Source organism: Miniopterus schreibersii, assembly GCF_964146895.1.
Source record: "Miniopterus schreibersii genome assembly, chromosome: 14".
NCBI lineage: Eukaryota > Metazoa > Chordata > Mammalia > Chiroptera > Miniopteridae > Miniopterus > Miniopterus schreibersii.
Window position 1 is genome coordinate 41334521 of NC_138114.1, and position 19136 is coordinate 41353656.

The 19136-nt window shown below is 45.4% G+C and overlaps 2 protein-coding genes across 4 annotated transcripts in view; one reads left to right on the top strand and one right to left on the bottom strand.

The window, feature by feature from the left end:
* The window catches only part of NT5C2 (5'-nucleotidase, cytosolic II), a 111787-nt gene extending 103309 nt beyond the window's left edge, over positions 1 to 8478 (bottom strand). Inside the window, exon 1 of one of the 3 annotated variants that reach the window (XM_081158951.1) lies at positions 8008 to 8478. The gene's annotated coding sequence lies outside the window, so the exon portion shown is untranslated. The remainder of the gene's footprint in view (positions 1 to 8007) is intronic. The other 2 variants (XM_081158950.1, XM_081158955.1) reach the window with 2 other exon arrangements.
* Positions 7464 to 18625, top strand: INA (internexin neuronal intermediate filament protein alpha). Its single transcript, XM_081158957.1, has 3 exons — positions 7464 to 9127; positions 15728 to 15852; positions 16609 to 18625. Exons 1-3 carry the CDS (start codon positions 8066 to 8068, stop codon positions 16919 to 16921), a joined length of 1500 nt encoding a protein of 499 aa, XP_081015083.1. The 5' UTR covers positions 7464 to 8065; the 3' UTR covers positions 16922 to 18625.
* The last annotated feature ends 511 nt before the right edge of the window (positions 18626 to 19136 follow it).

Consider the following 19136-nt stretch of genomic DNA (forward strand, 5'->3'; position numbering starts at 1 on the left):
CAACAACCAACACAACAAAAGCGGTCTGGTGTGAATGAATCAAAATTATATCTATTTTTTTGCCAGGTCAGCAAAAAATATGTTTTTTGGTGTGCCGCAGAATTTTAGTTATTAGTTTATGTGCCATGAGATGAAAAATGTTGAAAATCACTGTTTTAGTGAGCCATCAGATAGGTTAAAATAAACAACCACAATTCCTTGAAAATGAAGTACATTCTGCTCCCTCTGTTACTGGTACCAATACTGGGAATGCAGCTATTTTATTCAAGTCCATGTCCAATCTTTGGGAAGGGGGGGGTGGTATCAGGGTAAATTAAAACACCACGAAGCTTGCTGTTCTTACCCAGATTCAGCTTGTTTTTCTTGAAAGCATTCCCCTGGTTGTTGCAGGCTTTTGGTTAGTGTTAAGTGTTCTAAAAAAGTTGATTCAGACAGTTTTTGCCACCTTTTTTGTTGCTACTATGAAAGGATGGAATTTGGAGTTCCTTACTCTGCCATTTTGCTGACATCACTTCAGTACTACTTATTCCTGGTAATGTTAACCTTGATCACTTGGTAAAGGTGGTGTCTGCCAGGTTTCTCCACTGTAAAGTTAGACTTTTTCCTTTCCATTCACTATTCAAGAGGTTAGCAAACTGGATGCAAGGCCAAATATAGTCTGCTGCCTTTTTCTGTAAATAAAATCTTATTGGCACACAGCCACGCTCATTCATGTGCATATTTTCTTGGACTGCTTTCATGCTACAACAGCAGAGGTGAGTTGTTATGAAAGAGACTGTACTGCTCAGAGACTAATATAGTTCCTACTTGGCTCTTTGCCGACTCCTGCTCTGTTCATTAGCAGCATATCACTAAATCTAGCCCACACTTAAGGGGAGGGGAATTAAGCTTTACATTGTGGAGGGAAGAGTACTAAAGCATTTTTGGACATATGTTAAAAACAAGAAGATGAATAAATATTTGGGAGTCTATACTTTGAAGCTATGCAAATATCCTGTTTCTTCTTAAAGTTTTGGTCACTAATATTAGCTTCATCAGTAGATCTTGCCTGCAGCAATTATAACTGATGTGTGCTAATGGTGATTTTCTGTTTCTCTCATTCCTTTTACATGTATTAATTAGAATTCTTCTGTAAAGGAGATTTGTTCTTTCTTCCCCATTTATTTATTCAATCTTTTAATTATATGGGCTCATATATATTTATTTTATGCTTTGGGTCATAATCTATTACCATCATAATTTACTTTGTTGCTCAAATTGTTCCAGCTTTGGCTATTGGAAATCTTTCAGGATGGCCTGTATGTTCTTTAAACATGCCCCATCTTTTTAAAATTTATTTTTAAAAGTTTATTGATTTTTAGAGAGAGAGGAAAGGAGAAGAGAAAAACATCGATGTGAGAGTGAGACATAATATACTTCAGTGGCAGAAAGAATGGAAAGAAGTGGACAAAAACCTTGCCACAAAAGTAAACAGGACATGGTCAATTAGGAATCAAAGAATCTTAGAGGGTGACCTTTGAAATTATCTGGGGAAACTTTTATGTTTCAGAAGACGATGAGGACTGAAGACACTGTTACTTGCCCAAGGTCACACAGTTGGCTAGTGACTGTACTAATCAGGGTGACTCTAGGCTATGCTGCGTTAACAGTTCAACCAAACCCAATCTCCAGGGCCTAAGGCATAGAGGTTTATTTCCTTTTTTTTTTTTTTTTAATATATTCTTGATTTCAGAGAGAGGAAAGGAGAGGGAGAGAGAGAGAAACATCAATGATGAGTCATTGATCGGCTGCCTCCTGCATGCCCCCTGCTGGGGATGGAGCCCAAAACCCAGGCATGTGCCCTGACTGGGAATTGAACCCCAGTCTCCTGGATCATAGGTGGATGCTCAACTGCTGAGCCAAGCCGGCTGGGCTATTTCCTTTTTTTTTGTTAATCCTCACCCGATGATATTTTTCCCACTGATTTTTAGAGATAGTAGAAGGGAGGGAGGGAGGGGGAGAGAGAGAGAAGCATCACTGTGAGAGAGACACATAGATAGGCTGCCTCCTGTTCACGCCCCAACTGGGGCCAGGGATTGAACCTGCAACCCAGGTACATGCCCTTGACCGGGAATTGAACCCACGACCCTTTGGTGGGTGGGGCGATGCTCTAACCACTGAACCACACCATGCAGGGCAGAGGTTTATTTCCTACTGACAAAAAGGCCTCTGCAGGCCGGGAGACCCCCTAGGGCAGCACCATTCCTAATGATGACGCAGGGATCCAGTCAGCTTCTCTACTGGGGGTTCTGCCAGTTGAGCTCATACCTTCCAGGAAGACACAGTGTGAAGAACACGTATCACTTATTCCCACCGCCCTCTGACCAGAATTAGTCACACGCCCCAGCCAAATTACAAGGGAGGCTGGGAAATGTAGCAGGAAGAGAGTGGGCATGAGATATTTATGTACTTTTTGGTAAGCACTGTACTCTCTGTCACAGTCACAGAACTAAAAGTGGCCTGCTTCCCGGAATCCAGTCCCTTTTCCTATGCTTACAGGAAATGGAGCCCACTTCATGGATCTGTTAACATCTCAGTGTACCCTGTGTTCTGAACACCTTCTGAAAACAGATTTTCAGTCTTAAGAGAAACAACCCCATTCAGAAAGTGTAAGTAGGCAGCTTGACATTAAGCTGGGGATATTTCAAGCAACTCTGAACTACATATCACCATATGGCAATTGTTTGTATAACCTAAGAATGAGTGCAGAGATACCTGCATAGTACACATCTACTCAGACATATACACACCTCTGCTCTGTGACTTGTGAATCACAGAAGTAGATGCGGTCCATAGGGTTAAAGTGCGACAGGCAGCCTCACAGCATAGTGTGGTAGAGCTGATGCAGAGGACTGAAGTCAGTGACTCTCTGGGTGCCTGCCTGCTATGCTCCCAGCCTCTTCCCAAGATAGGCAGGTCTTTACCATTAAGAGCCATATTCAACAGAATGTGACTTGTCATCCTGGCCACAACTGATCTGAGCAGAGGAAGATGCTTGAATAAAGGGCAGTTGATTTCTAATAATGCAGGCAGCTTATGAAGTGGTATGGTATAAGATGATTGGCAATTAACTAGGCCAATCAGAAAATAGAATTGGTTTTTTGGACAGAGTTTGTCAGTTGACAGTGGGTGCAGGAGATGAAGGACACGAAGGGAGAAAAGATAGCATATCATTGAAATGATAGAATTCTGGAGTCAGTGAAAGCCTGAGAGTTGTTTTTGATAGAGAAAGAGGTAGGTGGTTGGTAGTGCCAGACCATACAAGAGCTGTGAAAGCAAAATATCACTAAGTTGGCAAAATGACTGAGTATCAGAAAACAGCAAATTCCTGTCACGACGGGGGCAATGAGATATTTTAGTCCCTAGAGCTGTGCTGATCAGATTCCAAACTGTATTTAAGTTCCAATAAGTCCAGCCATATGGCTATTTCTGAGCATCTAGCCATGTAGCTGATATTTCTGTCTTCCTTAATTTTACAAGGTTGCTTACAATAACCCCTCATTACTTCTGGTGGCCTGAGTGAATCTGTCCTTCGCAACCACAAGACCCCAATAGGCCATAAAAAGAAATTAAGTCCTAATAATGCTATAACATGGGTGACCCTTGAAAACATTATGCTAAATAAAATAAGCCAGACACAAAAGAGCAAATAATGTGTGATTCCACTTACATGAGGTGCTCAGAATTGTCAAACTCAATAGAACATAGAAGTTACCAGAGGTTGGGAGACTGGGGAGTTATTAATGTAGAAAGAGTTTCTGTTTGGGATGATAAAAAAGTTTTAGAAATACACAGTGGTGATGATTACACAACATTTTGAATGTACTTAATGCAACTGAATTGTACACTTTAAAATGGTTAAAATAATAAAAATCATATTATGTATATTTTACCACACACACAAAGGTCCCATTAGGGATACAGGATAATGGAAAGAACACCAGCTTAGAGTCAGAGAAACTGGGTTCAAGGCCCAGCTCTGCCATTTTGTCGCTGTGGCACTTTAGGCAAGTTTCCCAGCCTCTCAGTGTCTCAGTTTACTCATTTGGAAAATGGAGATAATAAAACCCTAAGTTTATTGTGAGGTACAAAGAAGACAAAGTATATTGAATCATCATATAAATATCTTTGGAAAATGAGTCTAGTGACTCTTGCTTTGTGTATATGGAAGAGGAGGCATTAGGCCTCTGTACTCTCATTTTAGGGAAGTATGAGGCCTCTCCTTTACCTGTGTGCTCAGGTGTGAACAATGCAAAGCTCACCATGTCTGCTTTCAGAGACCCCAGGCTTCCCCGAATGCTCCTCTTCTCCACTTCACCTTGTCATGCTCTCTCCTGCCCCTTTTGGGCTCTTAATGCTCTGGTGCTCTCTCCTATAGACCCCATGGAGACCACCCCTTAGAAGAGATTATTTAGTCACTCGGCCGGTGTGGCTCAGCAGTTGAGCATCAACCTACGATCCAGGAGATTGCTGTTCGATTCCCAGTCAGGGCACATGCCCGGGTTGCAGGATGGATTCCTCAGTAGGGGGCGTGCAGGAGGCAGTCGATCAATGACTTTCTATCATTGATGTTTCTATCTCTCTCTCCCCCTCTCCCTTCCTCCCTCTGAAATCAATAAAGATCTATATACTTTTTAATTGTAAAAAAAAAAAAAAAAAAATTTTTCTCATTTAATTGAAGTCCCTTTGTTCCCTTTCTCAGAGTGTATCTGTATTTAGGCAGTTCCCTTTCCAGGGAGGGAAAAGCTTGACCCACGTAAGTTTGCTGAGTTGAACTAAAGGATTCTTTGTAGGCATTGGCAGACATGTAGATACAGCAGACACTGGGGGAAATGGAGCCCTCTAAGAGCTTTGTATCTCCCACAGCCAGGCAGTTAATAATCCTGAAATATTTGCTGACTAGAACTCTTTCTCTGGGCGTCAGCAAAAGTCTGCTTTTTAGACTCCACAAAAAACGACATTTTTGTGACGTGTAAAAAGCAGGCACCCGCCCAAGGAAGGCTGGGGCGCTGTCCGAGGTTCTGAAACGTGCCTGCGCGGGGAAGCCTTCCTGTTTCTCCTAATCCCCGAGCCCTGGTAACTCCAGTTTAGCCTAACTTCGGATTTAGGAGAGGTGAGTGAAGAGACGATTCTGGGAAGGCTAAAAGCATTGGAGAGAAAGAGAGAGAAGCACACAGATGCACAGAGCCTTCGGATAAGCTTAATCACAGGCGGAATGCTAAGGCCAAAACAAACTTTTCGTTTTGATTTTATTTTTAAATAGAAATGGTCACCAAGAAACCCCAAGCACCCTGAGAAAAAATATGGAACAAGTGGAAGGGGGGAACACTATGCATCAATGCTAAACTTGTGAACAAACTACAACCACACAGACTGATGTGTCTTACAGCAGAAAATGGTAGGCAACTGTACGCCATGTGCAGCTATGGGTAGGAGGAGAAGAGTTCGTGGAAAGGAAGGACCACTTTACAATGGAAATAGCAGGGGAGGCTTCATGGAGGAAGAAGCATTGGAACCTTAACAATTTCAACATTGCTTCTAATGTGCAGTCAGGATGGAAACCACTCAAGTGGATGGTTTCATTGAAATTGTACAGGTGCAGAAACTAAGGTTCAGCAAATAACAGTGACTTAGTCAAAGTTCCATGTCTAGGAAGACCCATGATGCAAAGGTGGATCTCTCACGAAGGAGACTTTAATACAAAACCTCCCTGACTCTAGGAGACCTAACAACTAAAAAAAGTTTATGAGGGAAGAGCAGAAGGCTGAAAACTGAATCGTTGGAACAAAGGAGAGTGGTGAGCACTGCCAAATGCCACAGGGAGGCCACATAGGATGTGGTATGAGGGAGAACCTGGGAATTAGACACCCATGTGTCTGTAGTGCCTGAGTCTGACATCAGGGGAAGATGAAGACAGGGCAATCCTTCAGGAAACCTGGCCAGCTGGAAGGCCTTGTGGTTTGAGGCTCCGCCAAAATCACTCCTTTGTAGTACAGCTTTGTGCTAAAATTATTAAAGCCAAACATCTTGGGCCTGAGATTCCCCCATGGGACTTATATCTCCCTTTTGAGAAAGGGGAGGTATAACTCTCATGGGGGAATCTCAGTTGGGAAGCTGTTCAGTGAATGCAAACTGCAGCCCACTGTAGATTGTCCAGTGCCACTACTCCTTTGTTGGATCATTTGGGTCTTCTGTATACTTTCTTCTGTTCTACGTGTGTTTTGCCTTTGGAGTACTGCTTCTGTTGGTGAATGGAAGGAGAAAGAAAGGTGAAACTCCAGCCAGGGTATTTTGCTGATTTTTAAAAAAAACATTTCTATTGATTTCAGAGAGAGGAAGGGAGAGGGAGAGAAAGAGAGAGACTTCAAGAGTTTCCTTGCTCTACGAAGTAGAATTATGTGGTGAGGAAAGAATGTGCTAGTGACTTTATGCAGAGTACTACAGCTGAGCCTCGGTTTCTTATCTGTAAGAAAGAGGTAAGGGCCATGCTGAAGAGGGGCCGGAAGGAGATAAACCTATGCAAAAGTCTTAGCACAATCGCTAGCACGGAGTATTCAGTAGTGTGAGCACTCTTCCATCCTTCACCTCATGAGGTCTTTCTAAACCCAAAGCACTCAGAATTGAGTTCCTCCAGCTCAGGTCTTGATCTGTGATAGGAACCAGGGAACAGGCTATGAAAAGGCCTGACCATCTCCCATGACCAAGCACAAAGCCAGGAGATATGCTTCAGAGTCCCACTGGACTCCTGTTTCCCTTCCTCTAGTTTTCTGTCTCAGGTAATATTTCCTCCCATTAAGTCAAAATTTACCTTAGAGCTACTTCCTTGAGATTCCAAGACCAAGAAATGTCTTCAGTCTGAAATTCTGGAATCTCCTAACAGGTCTTCCCACTCTCCCTCTAAAGTCATAGCCACATCCTGAGAGATATTATAAGCTTGAAGGTAAGTACTACATACTGCAGACCCCACACTGACTCCTCCCAGCTTCATTTTTCCAGATCCCATTCTTTGAGCCCCCCAATGCATGGTAAAGGAGGCCAGCTCGGTTACCACCACTCTTCCCCACTCCTGGGGATCTGTTTGCAAGGATCTCTTTTGTCCAAAGAGAGATCTCCACAGGAAGGGGCCCTCACAAGCCACATGAGGATTTACACAGACTGAAATCGCCAATGTCTACCGGGCCACACAGGTAAAGGAATGAAGAAGGTGGGCGTAATTCAGCGGAGAGTGGTGAGGACTGTGGTGAACGTGAGAGCACACCTACACAAATGGCAGGGGCGCCGCGGCTGTGGCCAGCGCGGCCATCCTAGCTCTTTTCTCCGCTTCTTTCCACTCTCTGGAACTCAGACCCGCGCATACTTTACCTACCTCCCCCCCCCCCAGGGGGGGGCGTCGCAGGCTTTCTGCGCAGCCTCCCGCCCCTGGCAGTCCCGGAGCTGCAGAGGAACAGCTAACGAGAAGCTCTCTGACGTAGGCCCACTTTTCCCCTGGGAACCCCGAACGGGCTGAGGGAGGGGACAAAGCCTCGCCCTCTGGGTCCCCACTCTAACTGGAAAAACGGGGCCTGCAGCTCGGGAGCTTCGGGGTGGGGATGGGCGTAGGGGACACCTCCGAGAAAACCCTAGGACAGGGTCAGGGGACGCGACAGAACCGTGTGGTTTCCGGGATGGAAAACCCGAGTTGTTTGGGCACCCCTGCGCTCAAGTCATTTCCAAACCAGACGATTTTTAGAGAGGGACACTGAGGACGGGGGGCGGCTGCTGTGCAAATGGCCCAGTCCAGGAGCCCCAGGTCAGTCGCGTGCGCAGCTGCGGTCATCGCCGCGCTTCCCCTCCCCCGATCCCGATGCCCCCCCCCCCTTCACTCTCCACGCCAAGTCCAGAGCAGGAGCTCCGCCCTCAACGCGCCGCCCCAACCCCCGCGCCTTAAAACCCGGCGCACAGCGCCCCGGCGCGCCCCGCCCGGCGCACCTCTCCTCTCCTTTGTATCTACAGCCGCAGTCGCTCTCCCGGCGCTGGTCCCGGCACCATGAGCTTCAGCTCGGAGCACTACCTGTGCGGGCCTTCTTCCTACCGCAAGGTGTTCGGAGACAGCTCTCGCCTGTCCTCGCGCCTCTCCGGGGTTGGCGGCGCCGGCAGCTACCGCTCCCAGTCGCTGTCCCGCTGCAATGTGGCCTCCTCCGCCGCCTGCTCCACCGCGTCTCTCGGCCTGGGCCTGGCCTACCGCCGGCCTCCCGCGTCCGACGGGCTGGACCTGAGCCAGGCGGCGGCGCGCACCAACGAGTACAAGATTATCCGCACCAACGAGAAGGAGCAGCTGCAGGGCCTCAACGACCGCTTCGCCGTGTTCATCGAGAAGGTGCATCAGCTGGAGACGCAGAACCGCGCGCTCGAGACCGAGCTGGCGGCGCTGCGGCAGCGCCACGCCGAGCCGTCGCGCGTGGGCGAGCTCTTCCAGCGGGAGCTGCGCGACCTGCGCGCGCAGCTGGAGGAGGCGAGCTCGGCCCGCGCGCAGGCCCTGCTGGAGCGCGACGGGCTGGCGGAGGAGGTGCAGCGGCTGCGGGCGCGCTGCGAGGAGGAGAGCCGCGGGCGCGAGGGCGCCGAGCGCGCCCTGAAGGCGCAGCAGCGCGACGTGGACGGCGCCACGCTGGCCCGCCTGGACCTGGAGAAGAAGGTGGAGTCGCTCCTGGATGAGCTGGCCTTCGTGCGCCAGGTGCACGACGAGGAGGTGGCCGAGCTGCTGGCCACGCTGCAGGCGTCGTCGCAGGCTGCGGCCGAGGTGGATGTGGCTGTGGCTAAACCAGACCTGAGTTCGGCGCTGAGGGAGATCCGCGCCCAGTACGAGTCCCTGGCCGCCAAGAACCTGCAGTCCGCCGAGGAGTGGTACAAGTCCAAGTTTGCCAACCTGAACGAGCAGGCGGCGCGCAGCACCGAAGCCATCCGGGCCAGCCGCGAGGAGATTCACGAGTACCGGCGCCAGCTTCAGGCGCGCACCATCGAGATCGAGGGCCTTCGTGGAGCCAATGAGTCCTTGGAGAGGCAGATCCTGGAGCTGGAGGAGCGACACAGCGCTGAAGTGGCTAGCTACCAGGTAAGGGCTGGAGTGCTGTATGGGGAGGGGCGCTCTGTCCCCTCCCGCACTTACCTGCGCTTTCCCGAACAATTGTGACCCAAGGAACTGAGGGGAGGGGAAGGGAAGGAAGGGGAAGAGGCTGGATTAGAGGCCTTGGCAAACAAAAAGCTTTGGACGCTCCACTGATAATTTTAGGAGCCTGGACACCCTCTTCTCCTACCCCTCACTTACATCCAAAGCCCTTACTCTCTCTTCTTAAGATCCCGAAAATCTAACTCCTGCCTCCGTGTCTGCATGTGATAATATACACGCTTAAGACTTGAAGAGCAGTTCCCAGCCCAAAGTAGGAGTGAGCCCAGCGGAGGTGGTTGGCCGGGCTGTCTCGGCTCTCTGGTTTTTTTTGTTGACTTTGAAAGGCTTTCTAAAGTGCGCCCTGGGATAGATATTTATAGAGCATGGTCTGCCCTAAGGTTGGGGAAAAAATGCTAGACTGAACTGGGAAGGGTTCTACCCTCATTTCCTTGACTTTTATCCTCAAAGGAGTAGAGATTGGGAACCAAAGAGATGGGTGGTTGGGCTAGCGTAACCGCCCTGTTCTTGCTCTACCCCTCCCCCAACACACATATACACAAAACACACACACACACACACACACACACACACACACACACGACGCAAATACACACAGGGTTCCCTTGTCGAGCGATTGATGCTGTTTCTTCCTAAAGAAAGCCTTCCACTAGTGAGCAAACGAGAATGGCCGGGGCGCTGTCCTCGGTGCTGATCTCCAGTTCTTCCCATCTCAGAAATGTCTCCCCCGTCGCATGTCCCAGTTATGTCTCGCTAGGCAATTAACTGCTTTGATTTTTTTCTTTCGCAACACCAACACATCAGTCTTGGCTACCTGCAATCAAAGGTCACCCCGTAGATAGTATCAATATTCACTTTCATGGATGGCTTAGCACTTAACAAAAACCACTTAATCTGCTCAGCAGCAGTGAAGTCCCACTTGAAAATGCGTATTTTCTTAATATTTTCCCAGTCTAAGTGAATGTCATAAATCAAAGAGATGGGTTCTATATTTGTTATAGGCCACTTATTTTTCATCTTTGCCTATCCTCTAAGCTCCCTTGATTAGCTCTTTTCCCCCCCTCCAAACAAAGACCACTGCATCTTCAGTTTTTCTATATAAAATATTCTCTCGGCTTATGACCACAAGGGCACAGAGGCAGGAGAAAAGTGTAGGAAATAATCTAAATAGTGTGGTTCAGATTCAAGGTACAATAAAAACTCCTTTGGGTAGAAGCTAATAATTCAGAAGCTTGCAATAATTCATTCTAGCCAAGACCAAAGTTTACGTTTGATTAAATTAATAGGGTTTAGGGAACATTAATAAAATACATACAAGAAAGGAGTGAAACACCAAAAGTATGATTTTAGTCTGAAGATAAAGAATAATTATTGGTGTGCAGGTATTTGTTGTTCATTGTAAGTGACTTTCTTTGATAAAGGAAGACAGCTTCTTGGGCCATTTGCTTTGGTTAGTTTGCAATTACAGTACTATTCAAGTAAAGACTTCTATTCTGCTTCAAGATCTGTAACGAACTTTTCACTATGTGGCCTACCCCCTGGAAGGTTTGGATTAGTCACATTTAATTAATTGAAGCCTCGTGTTTCTTCTAGCAGCCTCAAAGGATGAGCTAGGTGATCTGAAGGACTAGCCCAATATTTCTACAAAAAAATAACTTTTCCACGACTGCCATCTGAATTTGGCTTTGTCATGTCCTCTGTTTGCTTGCTATAGCCCCTGAATTCTAAGAGGTAGTGACAATATTGTCTGGCTTGTTTTACTTGCATTAAAAGGCCTTCAGTGTTAGACAATAGTAGGGTCATGTAGACATAGTCTACAGTGGGTAAAAAACAAACAACAGAAACTGCAGCATGTCTGCAGCTCTGCAGTGCTGCCCCCATCAGCTTTTGCTTTCGGTGCCTCAGTGGACCTGCTGATGGAGTGGAAGAGATCAGAGGACAGAAAGCTATTTCCTACCCCTTGAGACCTAAGGCTGAAAAGGGGCTCACAGCCTCACCTGCAGAACCTGAAGGCCTGAGGCCACAAGGGTATACTCTGGCTGTTATAACAGTATCAGCAGTGCTGATGAAGACGAAAAGCTTCCTTCTTCACAGTGAGATTCAGCAGTTGTTTTCTTGCCCTTTCACCCCCTTCACTCTACCCTTTCACTGCAGTAATGGGAGGCTGTTCTCTTTTTCTGCTTCAGTGATTAGTAGTAGGCACATTTTCCTTTTCAAGCTTGCCACCCTCCAAGAGGCAGACGAAGGCTCCATTAAAGTCACGTTTTCTCTGCCCTAGAGAGCAGATAGCCTGTTTGAGGAGCGAAAGCTTAGTACACTTTGAAAAGGTAAAGAATGATTGAAGGTGACATAGTAAGTACACAGTGGTGCATGCGAGGTCCAAATCAGGCAACAGGAGAAATGATGAAGAGCTAGGGCTTTTGTCTTCAGAAGCCAAATGCAGTCACCCTCTTTAGCTGAAGCCTTTTTCATTTCTAAAACACGGTGAATTGGGTTCCTGCATAGCTGCTTCACCACCATTAAAGCTTCCATTCTTCCAAAGACATCTAAGGACATTTTTGAAGAGTGCTGGGGCCCCTGGCCCTGTACTATGGTCAGTCTTGGAAAGCTAAAGCTTTCCTTGAAAGACCTTGCTGAACAATCGAGTTCACCATTATTTAATGCTCTCCAGGGAGAGGAGCCAAATCTGCCCTCTTCTCTCCAGTATGAGATTGGAATACAGCCTAATTAAATAGCAAGAAGGGGCTGGTCCCTGGAGATTGGGGGGGTGGCATTACCTGCATGTAAATCTATAGCCTGATAGATCAATTCCTGAATTTAGAATTCAAGGGGAAAAAGCTGCATTTATTTCTACTTTAACTCTTCCATGTGCTTTCTGTTTTGTTTTGTTCTTGCCCCTCTCTGCCTCACTGTATTACTGTCATTTGTATTACCATGATAGCTCCTTTACAAAAATAAATTGAACCTAGTGATTCCTAAACCCACTGACATACCAAGGTCACTTGAAGGCTTAAAAAAAAAAATTCTCAAGCCACTCCTGATGATATGGATTCAGTAGTTTGAGTAGGTGTGGCCCAAAGATAACTGTTTTCAATAAAAACGCTGGATCTCATTGTTCCTCAGATTGATTTTGACGTGCAAGGACCTAAACCACGTGTCCTAGTGTAAACCAGCTCATACAATGCAAGATTTTGAAGTGTGGTAGGGACAAAAAAAAACCCCACAAATGTGGGGATAAAACAAAAACAGGAGGGAGAATAAGGCATATGGGTGGGTCACATATAAAAATCCTCTCTCCTGCCCTGGCCTGTGTTGCCCAGTGGTTAGAGCATCAGCCTGTGCACCAAAGGGTAGAGGGTTCCATTCCCTGTCAAGGGCACTACCTGGGTTGCAGGTTTGATCCCTGCCCTACTTGGGGCCCCTGCGGGAGGCAACCAATGAATGTCTGTCTGTCTCTCTGTCTGTCTCTCTCTCCCACCTTTCCACTCTGTCTAAAAAAAATCAATGGAAAAAATATCCTTGAGTGAGGATTAACAAAAAACAAACAAAAAAACCCTCTCTCCCCACCTAAGTTTATTGTGCAGAGTAGTAATTCCAGATGGCTGCACTCACTACCGTTGCCCGGCTGAGGGCCCCCAAAGTGATGAAATCTACAGCACTGTCTGTCGTTCCTCTTCACTGCGGATGCTAGGGTAGCCAGTTCTTCCTCTCACTCCCAGCCCACACCCTCCCAGCCCTGTTTTGTCGCCTCCAGGGGAGACCCCGGCTGGAGCTGGGCGTGCTGCTCTTGCATTCCCCGTTCCCGCAGGCTAGGCCGGCCGCAGCTGTGTGCTGGGGGGGAGGCGGGGGGGGGGGGCGGTGCGGTTCTCTGCTCGGATTCCCCGAGCTGGGAGCCATCTTTGGCAGAGCTTTTGAAGGGCGAGGCTAGACAGCCGGGTGTAGGGAAACAAAGAGCGCAAACAAAGAGAGGAGAGTTGAAGAGCAATGATCAGCTGTCAGCACGTCCTTCTGAAAGGAGCCAAGTCCTGCTTTTTGTCTGCTCTGATCCATGCAATAGACGTGTGAAATGTGAAACATACAAGTTCAAGGAAATCTCATCTATCTAGAGCTCAACACCCCAATAACCTCTTTTTCAGAAAACACAGCTGTGAAACAAAAATAATTGTTTTAAATTAACCTGCTAATGAGACAGAAATATCGATCTGTAAATCACATATTAGGAAGCTGACCCTGCTGATGCCCCCGGTGTATTCATTCTTACTTGGCATGATTCTAAAGCACTTTGTTTGGATTTCAAGCCTGCAGCCTGATGGAGAAGAAGGGACCACTGGAGTCGGGCATTTCAAGAAGTAGCAGCAGATCAGTTCTTTCAGGAACAAAGAAAACCAATGACTAGCAAACACTAATTCAAACACTGCTCTTTGAGGTCATTTAGGGTAGAAATAAACAGCCTGGTATACTTCAGTTTACCTAAAAGATAAAAGACACCACCGAATTATGGAAAAATAATTGATCACTATCATAACCCGTGATTGCTGAGAAAGGTTGCATTATGTTTAATGTCCTAATTAAAAGTGTTACAACCTACTTCAGAAAGGTTTTTATGCAAAATTGTTGTATTTTTAAAAATCTAGTACTTTAAGGGCCATATCCCTGACCATTCAATATTAAAGTTGTATTATAGACTGCTTTCCTTAGTTATCTAAGGGGTTGTAGGAAGGGCTCATGGTTAATTTGTCCATAAGATTAAAAGGGTAGAAAGTCACATGGTATGACATTAACAATAATAAAGGCCACTAACATTTATTGAGCAGTTCTTATGTGACAAGTGCTATTCTAATGCCTACTATCTAATTTAATAAATAATGGCAGCATATAATAATGTGAGGTGCATGAAGTTGGAATCCCAACTTGAGAATCTCAGAACACCTCAGTGGATAATAAATTTTATAATTCTCCATATGCAGAAATGGAAATTTTGAAGAAACTAAAATATAGAAAACTGACAGGTATGTTAGATATTTGTGGCAGGACAAGAATTACACCCCAAAGATCCTGATGAAATCCTTGTCTTTTCCTCATGTATTTCTCCTGCTCCTTTGGGTAATAAGAACATTTCCCCCTTTCTCCTCTTTAAACCTCACCCTAGGCACTTTCCCCCCTTACCACAGCTAATATTGATTTTCTTACGCCTGATGCATCACTAGTAGACTTGCTTATAGGTTAATTTAACCTCAAATTTCAGCCAGCAAGTAAAATTTCTTGGTAAAAGTCCTTTAAACCCTCATAATGTCTTAACACACTTTGAAACATTTCCATTGCTGTCCAGTATAATATGTATTTTCCCCACTGCTTATCACTCCTTGCTCTGTAGCCATCATTTCATTGAGCCTCTCCTTTTTAGTATTCCTGTCAATATTTGTGGGACAGGTAGACCGTATGAATTTTAATTCTTTCTGCAGGTTTTCTTGCTCTCTAGACTAGAGCAAAAGAAAAGGCCAGGGTAGCTGAAACACGGTAAGCAAGGGGAAGAGCATAGGCCATGTTGAGTTTGGACTTTATTCCACAGGCGTTGGGGGATTTTAAGCAGGTAAACAATAGGATCTGCTGTGTTTTTAAAAGATCCTTCTGGCTGCTCCAGAATCATAAATGTAGAGCTATTTTTCTTCTATGCCTGGGTCTGCACCTGGAAGAATTTGGAGCAAAACTGTTACATAAACTTAGTTTCTTTTTAAAAAATATTTTAATTTCAATCTGCCATGTGGACAAAAAAAAAAAAAAAAATTCCATGGAGTATTTCTGCTTCCTCCTTATCTGTCGAGTAAAATGCTTTCCGTAAAGTGATTGAGTAGCAGACTTCCAGGAAACCATCAAAACGAATGGAGGCAGAAAAGATTTGCTGTCCTCTCTGTGCTTCCCATAGTCGGAATTTTCTGAATCTAAGCTCCTAACCTGAGGCTTTGCGTAAAGGAGAGGACATGCAATAAGTGAGTGAATTAGCAGCAAATACAACAAGCAAGGGAGGGTTGGTAAGCAAATAAAAAGAAGAAAATACCTCCCACCCAGCCAGGTGGTGCAGTTGGTGGGAGTGTCATCCTGTACACCAAAAGATTTCGAGTTCAAACTGGTTGATGCTTCTCTCTCACATAGATACATCTCTTTCTCTCTCTCTATTTCTCTCTCTCTCACACACGCAAAAAAATCAATAAACATATGCTCAGGTTTAAAAAAAAAAGGATTTAAAACACAGAAAATATCTCCCTAGTGTTCGGTTGAGGACCATGTGCCCTGTGGTGGTAGAAGATCCCAACCCTCACCATGCATTCAAATCTCCTGGGACCTTTATGAAAAAACGCAGGTGACAGGACCCACCCCAGGATAAATGGATCCGAATCTGGGCTGGGCAGGGAGAGGGGGCAGGTCTGGAAGTTTTAATGTGTAGTCAGGGTTGAGAATCCTTGACTTGTGGCAATCTCAATGAATTTCTGCTGGTTTTGGCCTAAATGTGTTGGCTATGTCGCTTTCCAGGATAGCATTGGGCAACTGGAGAATGACCTGAGGAACACCAAGAGTGAGATGGCACGCCACCTTCGGGAATACCAGGACTTACTCAATGTCAAAATGGCTCTTGACATTGAGATAGCAGCTTACAGGTACTTCAGAGGGCGTGCTCACCCAAGCAAATGCAGTGACCTGGGCCAGCTTTCCCCAAATAAGTGGCTCTAGTGTTTCCTATCTCCTCTGGGTGGGGGAGGATGGGGAAAGATATCACTGATTTTAAAGAAAGGGTAATAGAAGCTATTAGTTACCAGAAACAAGGTATTGGGGCCACTGTTTTGTGATGCCATGTAGGCCGGGATCGGAAACGGGTTCTCTCACTGGTCTTTGATATTGCTGGTTCCACTCCGTTTATACTCCTGTACATTGAAAAAGTGCAGATCTCAAGTTCAGGCGGAATTAGGCAGTTCTTTCCTCCTCTGTGGACTTCTTACTTCCTTACTCCTATTGCGCATATGAAGTTAATTAGCAAAATTACTTTTCTCTAGAGCTTTGTAGACTCTTAAGTGCCAAAACTGGGTGTGATGAGGCCAAGGGGATTTGTAGGTTTTTCCTTTGTTAATATGTTAGTGAACAGGCTAGGTCTCCCTTTGACAGCGCTGTAAACGCAGCTGGTGCGGAAGGTGCGTATGGTGTGTGCGTGATGTTTGAGGGAGGGTGCTTGCCTGCGCTGCATAACTCCAAGTCTTTGAGCCTTGGAGTTCAATATTTATCAGTCTCAATCTCATGAATAAACTACAAAGCCTTATAGAATGTTTTTAAAACAAATAGGAGCTGCAAGGTTAAGGGTGGTGGTTGTTTTTTTAAGTTGCAAATTGGCCTCCTGAGATTTTTCTCTGTTTGATTCACAGGAAACTGCTGGAAGGAGAAGAGACACGTTTTAGCACCAGTGGATCAAGCATTTTAGGGCTGAATCCACTTCCCAATCCAAGTTACCTGCTCCCACCTAAAATCCACAGTTCTGCAACCTCCAAAGTCTCATCCGCTGGGCTGTCTCCTAAGAAAGAGGAGGAGGCAGAGGAGGAGCCTTCTAAGGTAGCCTCTAAGAAAACCTCCCACATAGGGGAAAGCTTTGAAGAAATACTGGAGGAGACAGTAATATCCACTAAGAAAACCGAGAAGTCAAATACAGAAGAAAGCACCATTTCAAGCAAAAAAATATAATTCTGTTGCTTAAAAAAGAGTTAATGCTTAAGAGGGGATAATATGCATTTGACTTGTTAAACAGCCTATTCCTGAACCAAAACACCTTTCACCACTATAAAACGCCTCCAAGGCTTCAGTCTCATATTTAGCGTTCATTGAATACCTACCTTCTCTAATAAGAAAACCATCCCTTAGATTGGAGCAAACTGCAGGCCTAGAGCCATCACAGAGAAGTTACCTAGGAACACAGCTTTCTCACCTAAAGCTCGGGCTTTACAGTGAGAGATGATTCAGGTACAGAGGAAGTGCAAACTAAGGTGCTAAATCTGTGATCATCACTTGCTGTGGATTAAAATTAAAACCTGTTTCACTCACTATAACCAGCCATTGCCCAGCTATATAATCTCACTCTAGCTACCTAAACTATAAGATCACTGCCAAAGATAAACTAATGGTCCACACCCGACCACTCTAATAGAACCATTTCACAGATGATAGATGTTTGTTTGACGGACACTTTTCCTCCCACCGGCCTCAATTCCATATATCTTTTTCTGCCATTCAGGAAAAAAAAAAAAAAGCTAGTGTAGTATTTTTCCCTTTTAAACTTAACATTTAGGTTATTCTCAAAAGAACTTAACCGCCTTTAGCTCTGTTTGCTGAATGGGTAAAATAAGATGCATGTTGACCATTTCTCTGATTCATGTAATGACTTCACCCTGCCCGTTTCATAGCCTTTCAATTCTGTAGGTTGAAATAAAAATGGCAGTGATAAGTTTTAAGGGTTGCCTCCAACAAATAAAATAATGAAGACTGTAGATTTTAGGCTTTTCGGCTTAACAAATCCATTTAATTGGGGGGAGGGGCGGGATCTACTCAATTAAGAATGTAGCTTTTCACCTTAATGTTAGAAACACAGTAATAGTTATCCCAAGCTGTGATTAAGCTGACCTTAGATTTAGTAATATAAGATAGAAGAGGTGAGTATTTGTATGAATGGAAAAAGTGAAGGTCTCATTGATCTGTGTCGGTTTGTTTATGATGATATAGAATTAGTTGTTTCCTTAGAATCCAAATATTCCCCTTGCCCCTAGTCTAGGTCCTAAACAGGCCCCATTTCCACTCTCCCATGCCTTTTAAGAGTGCTAAGTGCAGACTATGTTATCACCAGGACACAGTGCTACTGCCCCAAAGCAAAAGAAGTCACTGGTCAGTCACCGCCACCAGCAAATACAAAAAAGAAATCTCTCTTTTCTAAAAGAGTCTTGCCCAACAGTTTTCCCATGGCTGCAGGACTGGTGGGCTCTCCCCTGCTGGAGGGGAAGAGACACCCGGCCCAGAGAAGGCGCGCACATGCTCCTACTCACGGGCTAGGAAGCAGATTCTGGAGCATCGACTTCTCACCTGCCCAACTGTAGCCGCTGCATTGCCCGGTCTTCCACGTGTGCCAAGTTCCATGCAGGATTCATTCTCTGCCAGCAGTCCCTTCACCAGAGCTAAAGAGTTGCCATGTCTCTGTCACCCTCTCCCATTAAGAGCTCTGCAGTGATAAGGACATAATGCTTTTACTGAACTTTCCTATCCTAGCACATGCTTCCATAGTTCAAGGAACTCGAAAAATACTTTTCTTCCTTTCCCTTACTCCATCCCTGTCTTTACTCCCCACACTTACTGTAAAACGTTAGTAAAGTAAGAATTAAAAGTCACATGAATCCCACCAACATAACTTGTGTTCTGTGCTTTCTGCGGCTTCAACTGAGTAAAGCATTGTTTTGGTTCAGTGAGACAACTGCTCCCCTCGAATAATTCAAAAATCATATGTTCTCTGTTCCATGCATCCACATTGTGTGTGTGTGTGTGTGTGTGTGTGTGTGTGTGTGTGTCGCCAAAGTCTTGGGGCTGTAGTCTGCATTTGTTTCAGACTGTCTGATCTGGTACACATAATGCACTAAATTCATGGCAGAGAGTGGGGAAATCAAATGAAATGATGAAAGACACTGCATTCCGTGCCCGGATAATGATTTAACTAGCTTAACTTGGTGAATATTTCTGAGACTAAACTGGCAGAACACACATGATTCAAAGTCCTTCAAAACAATAAGTCTTCCTTCCTTTCAAATGGGGTTATACTTCTGCAGAACCCAGATATTTAGGTAGAACATTTGGGCAGCAGTAATAGAATTTTCCTCTACTGTAATGATTCTTAACCTATTTGGGATTGTAGACCTCTTGG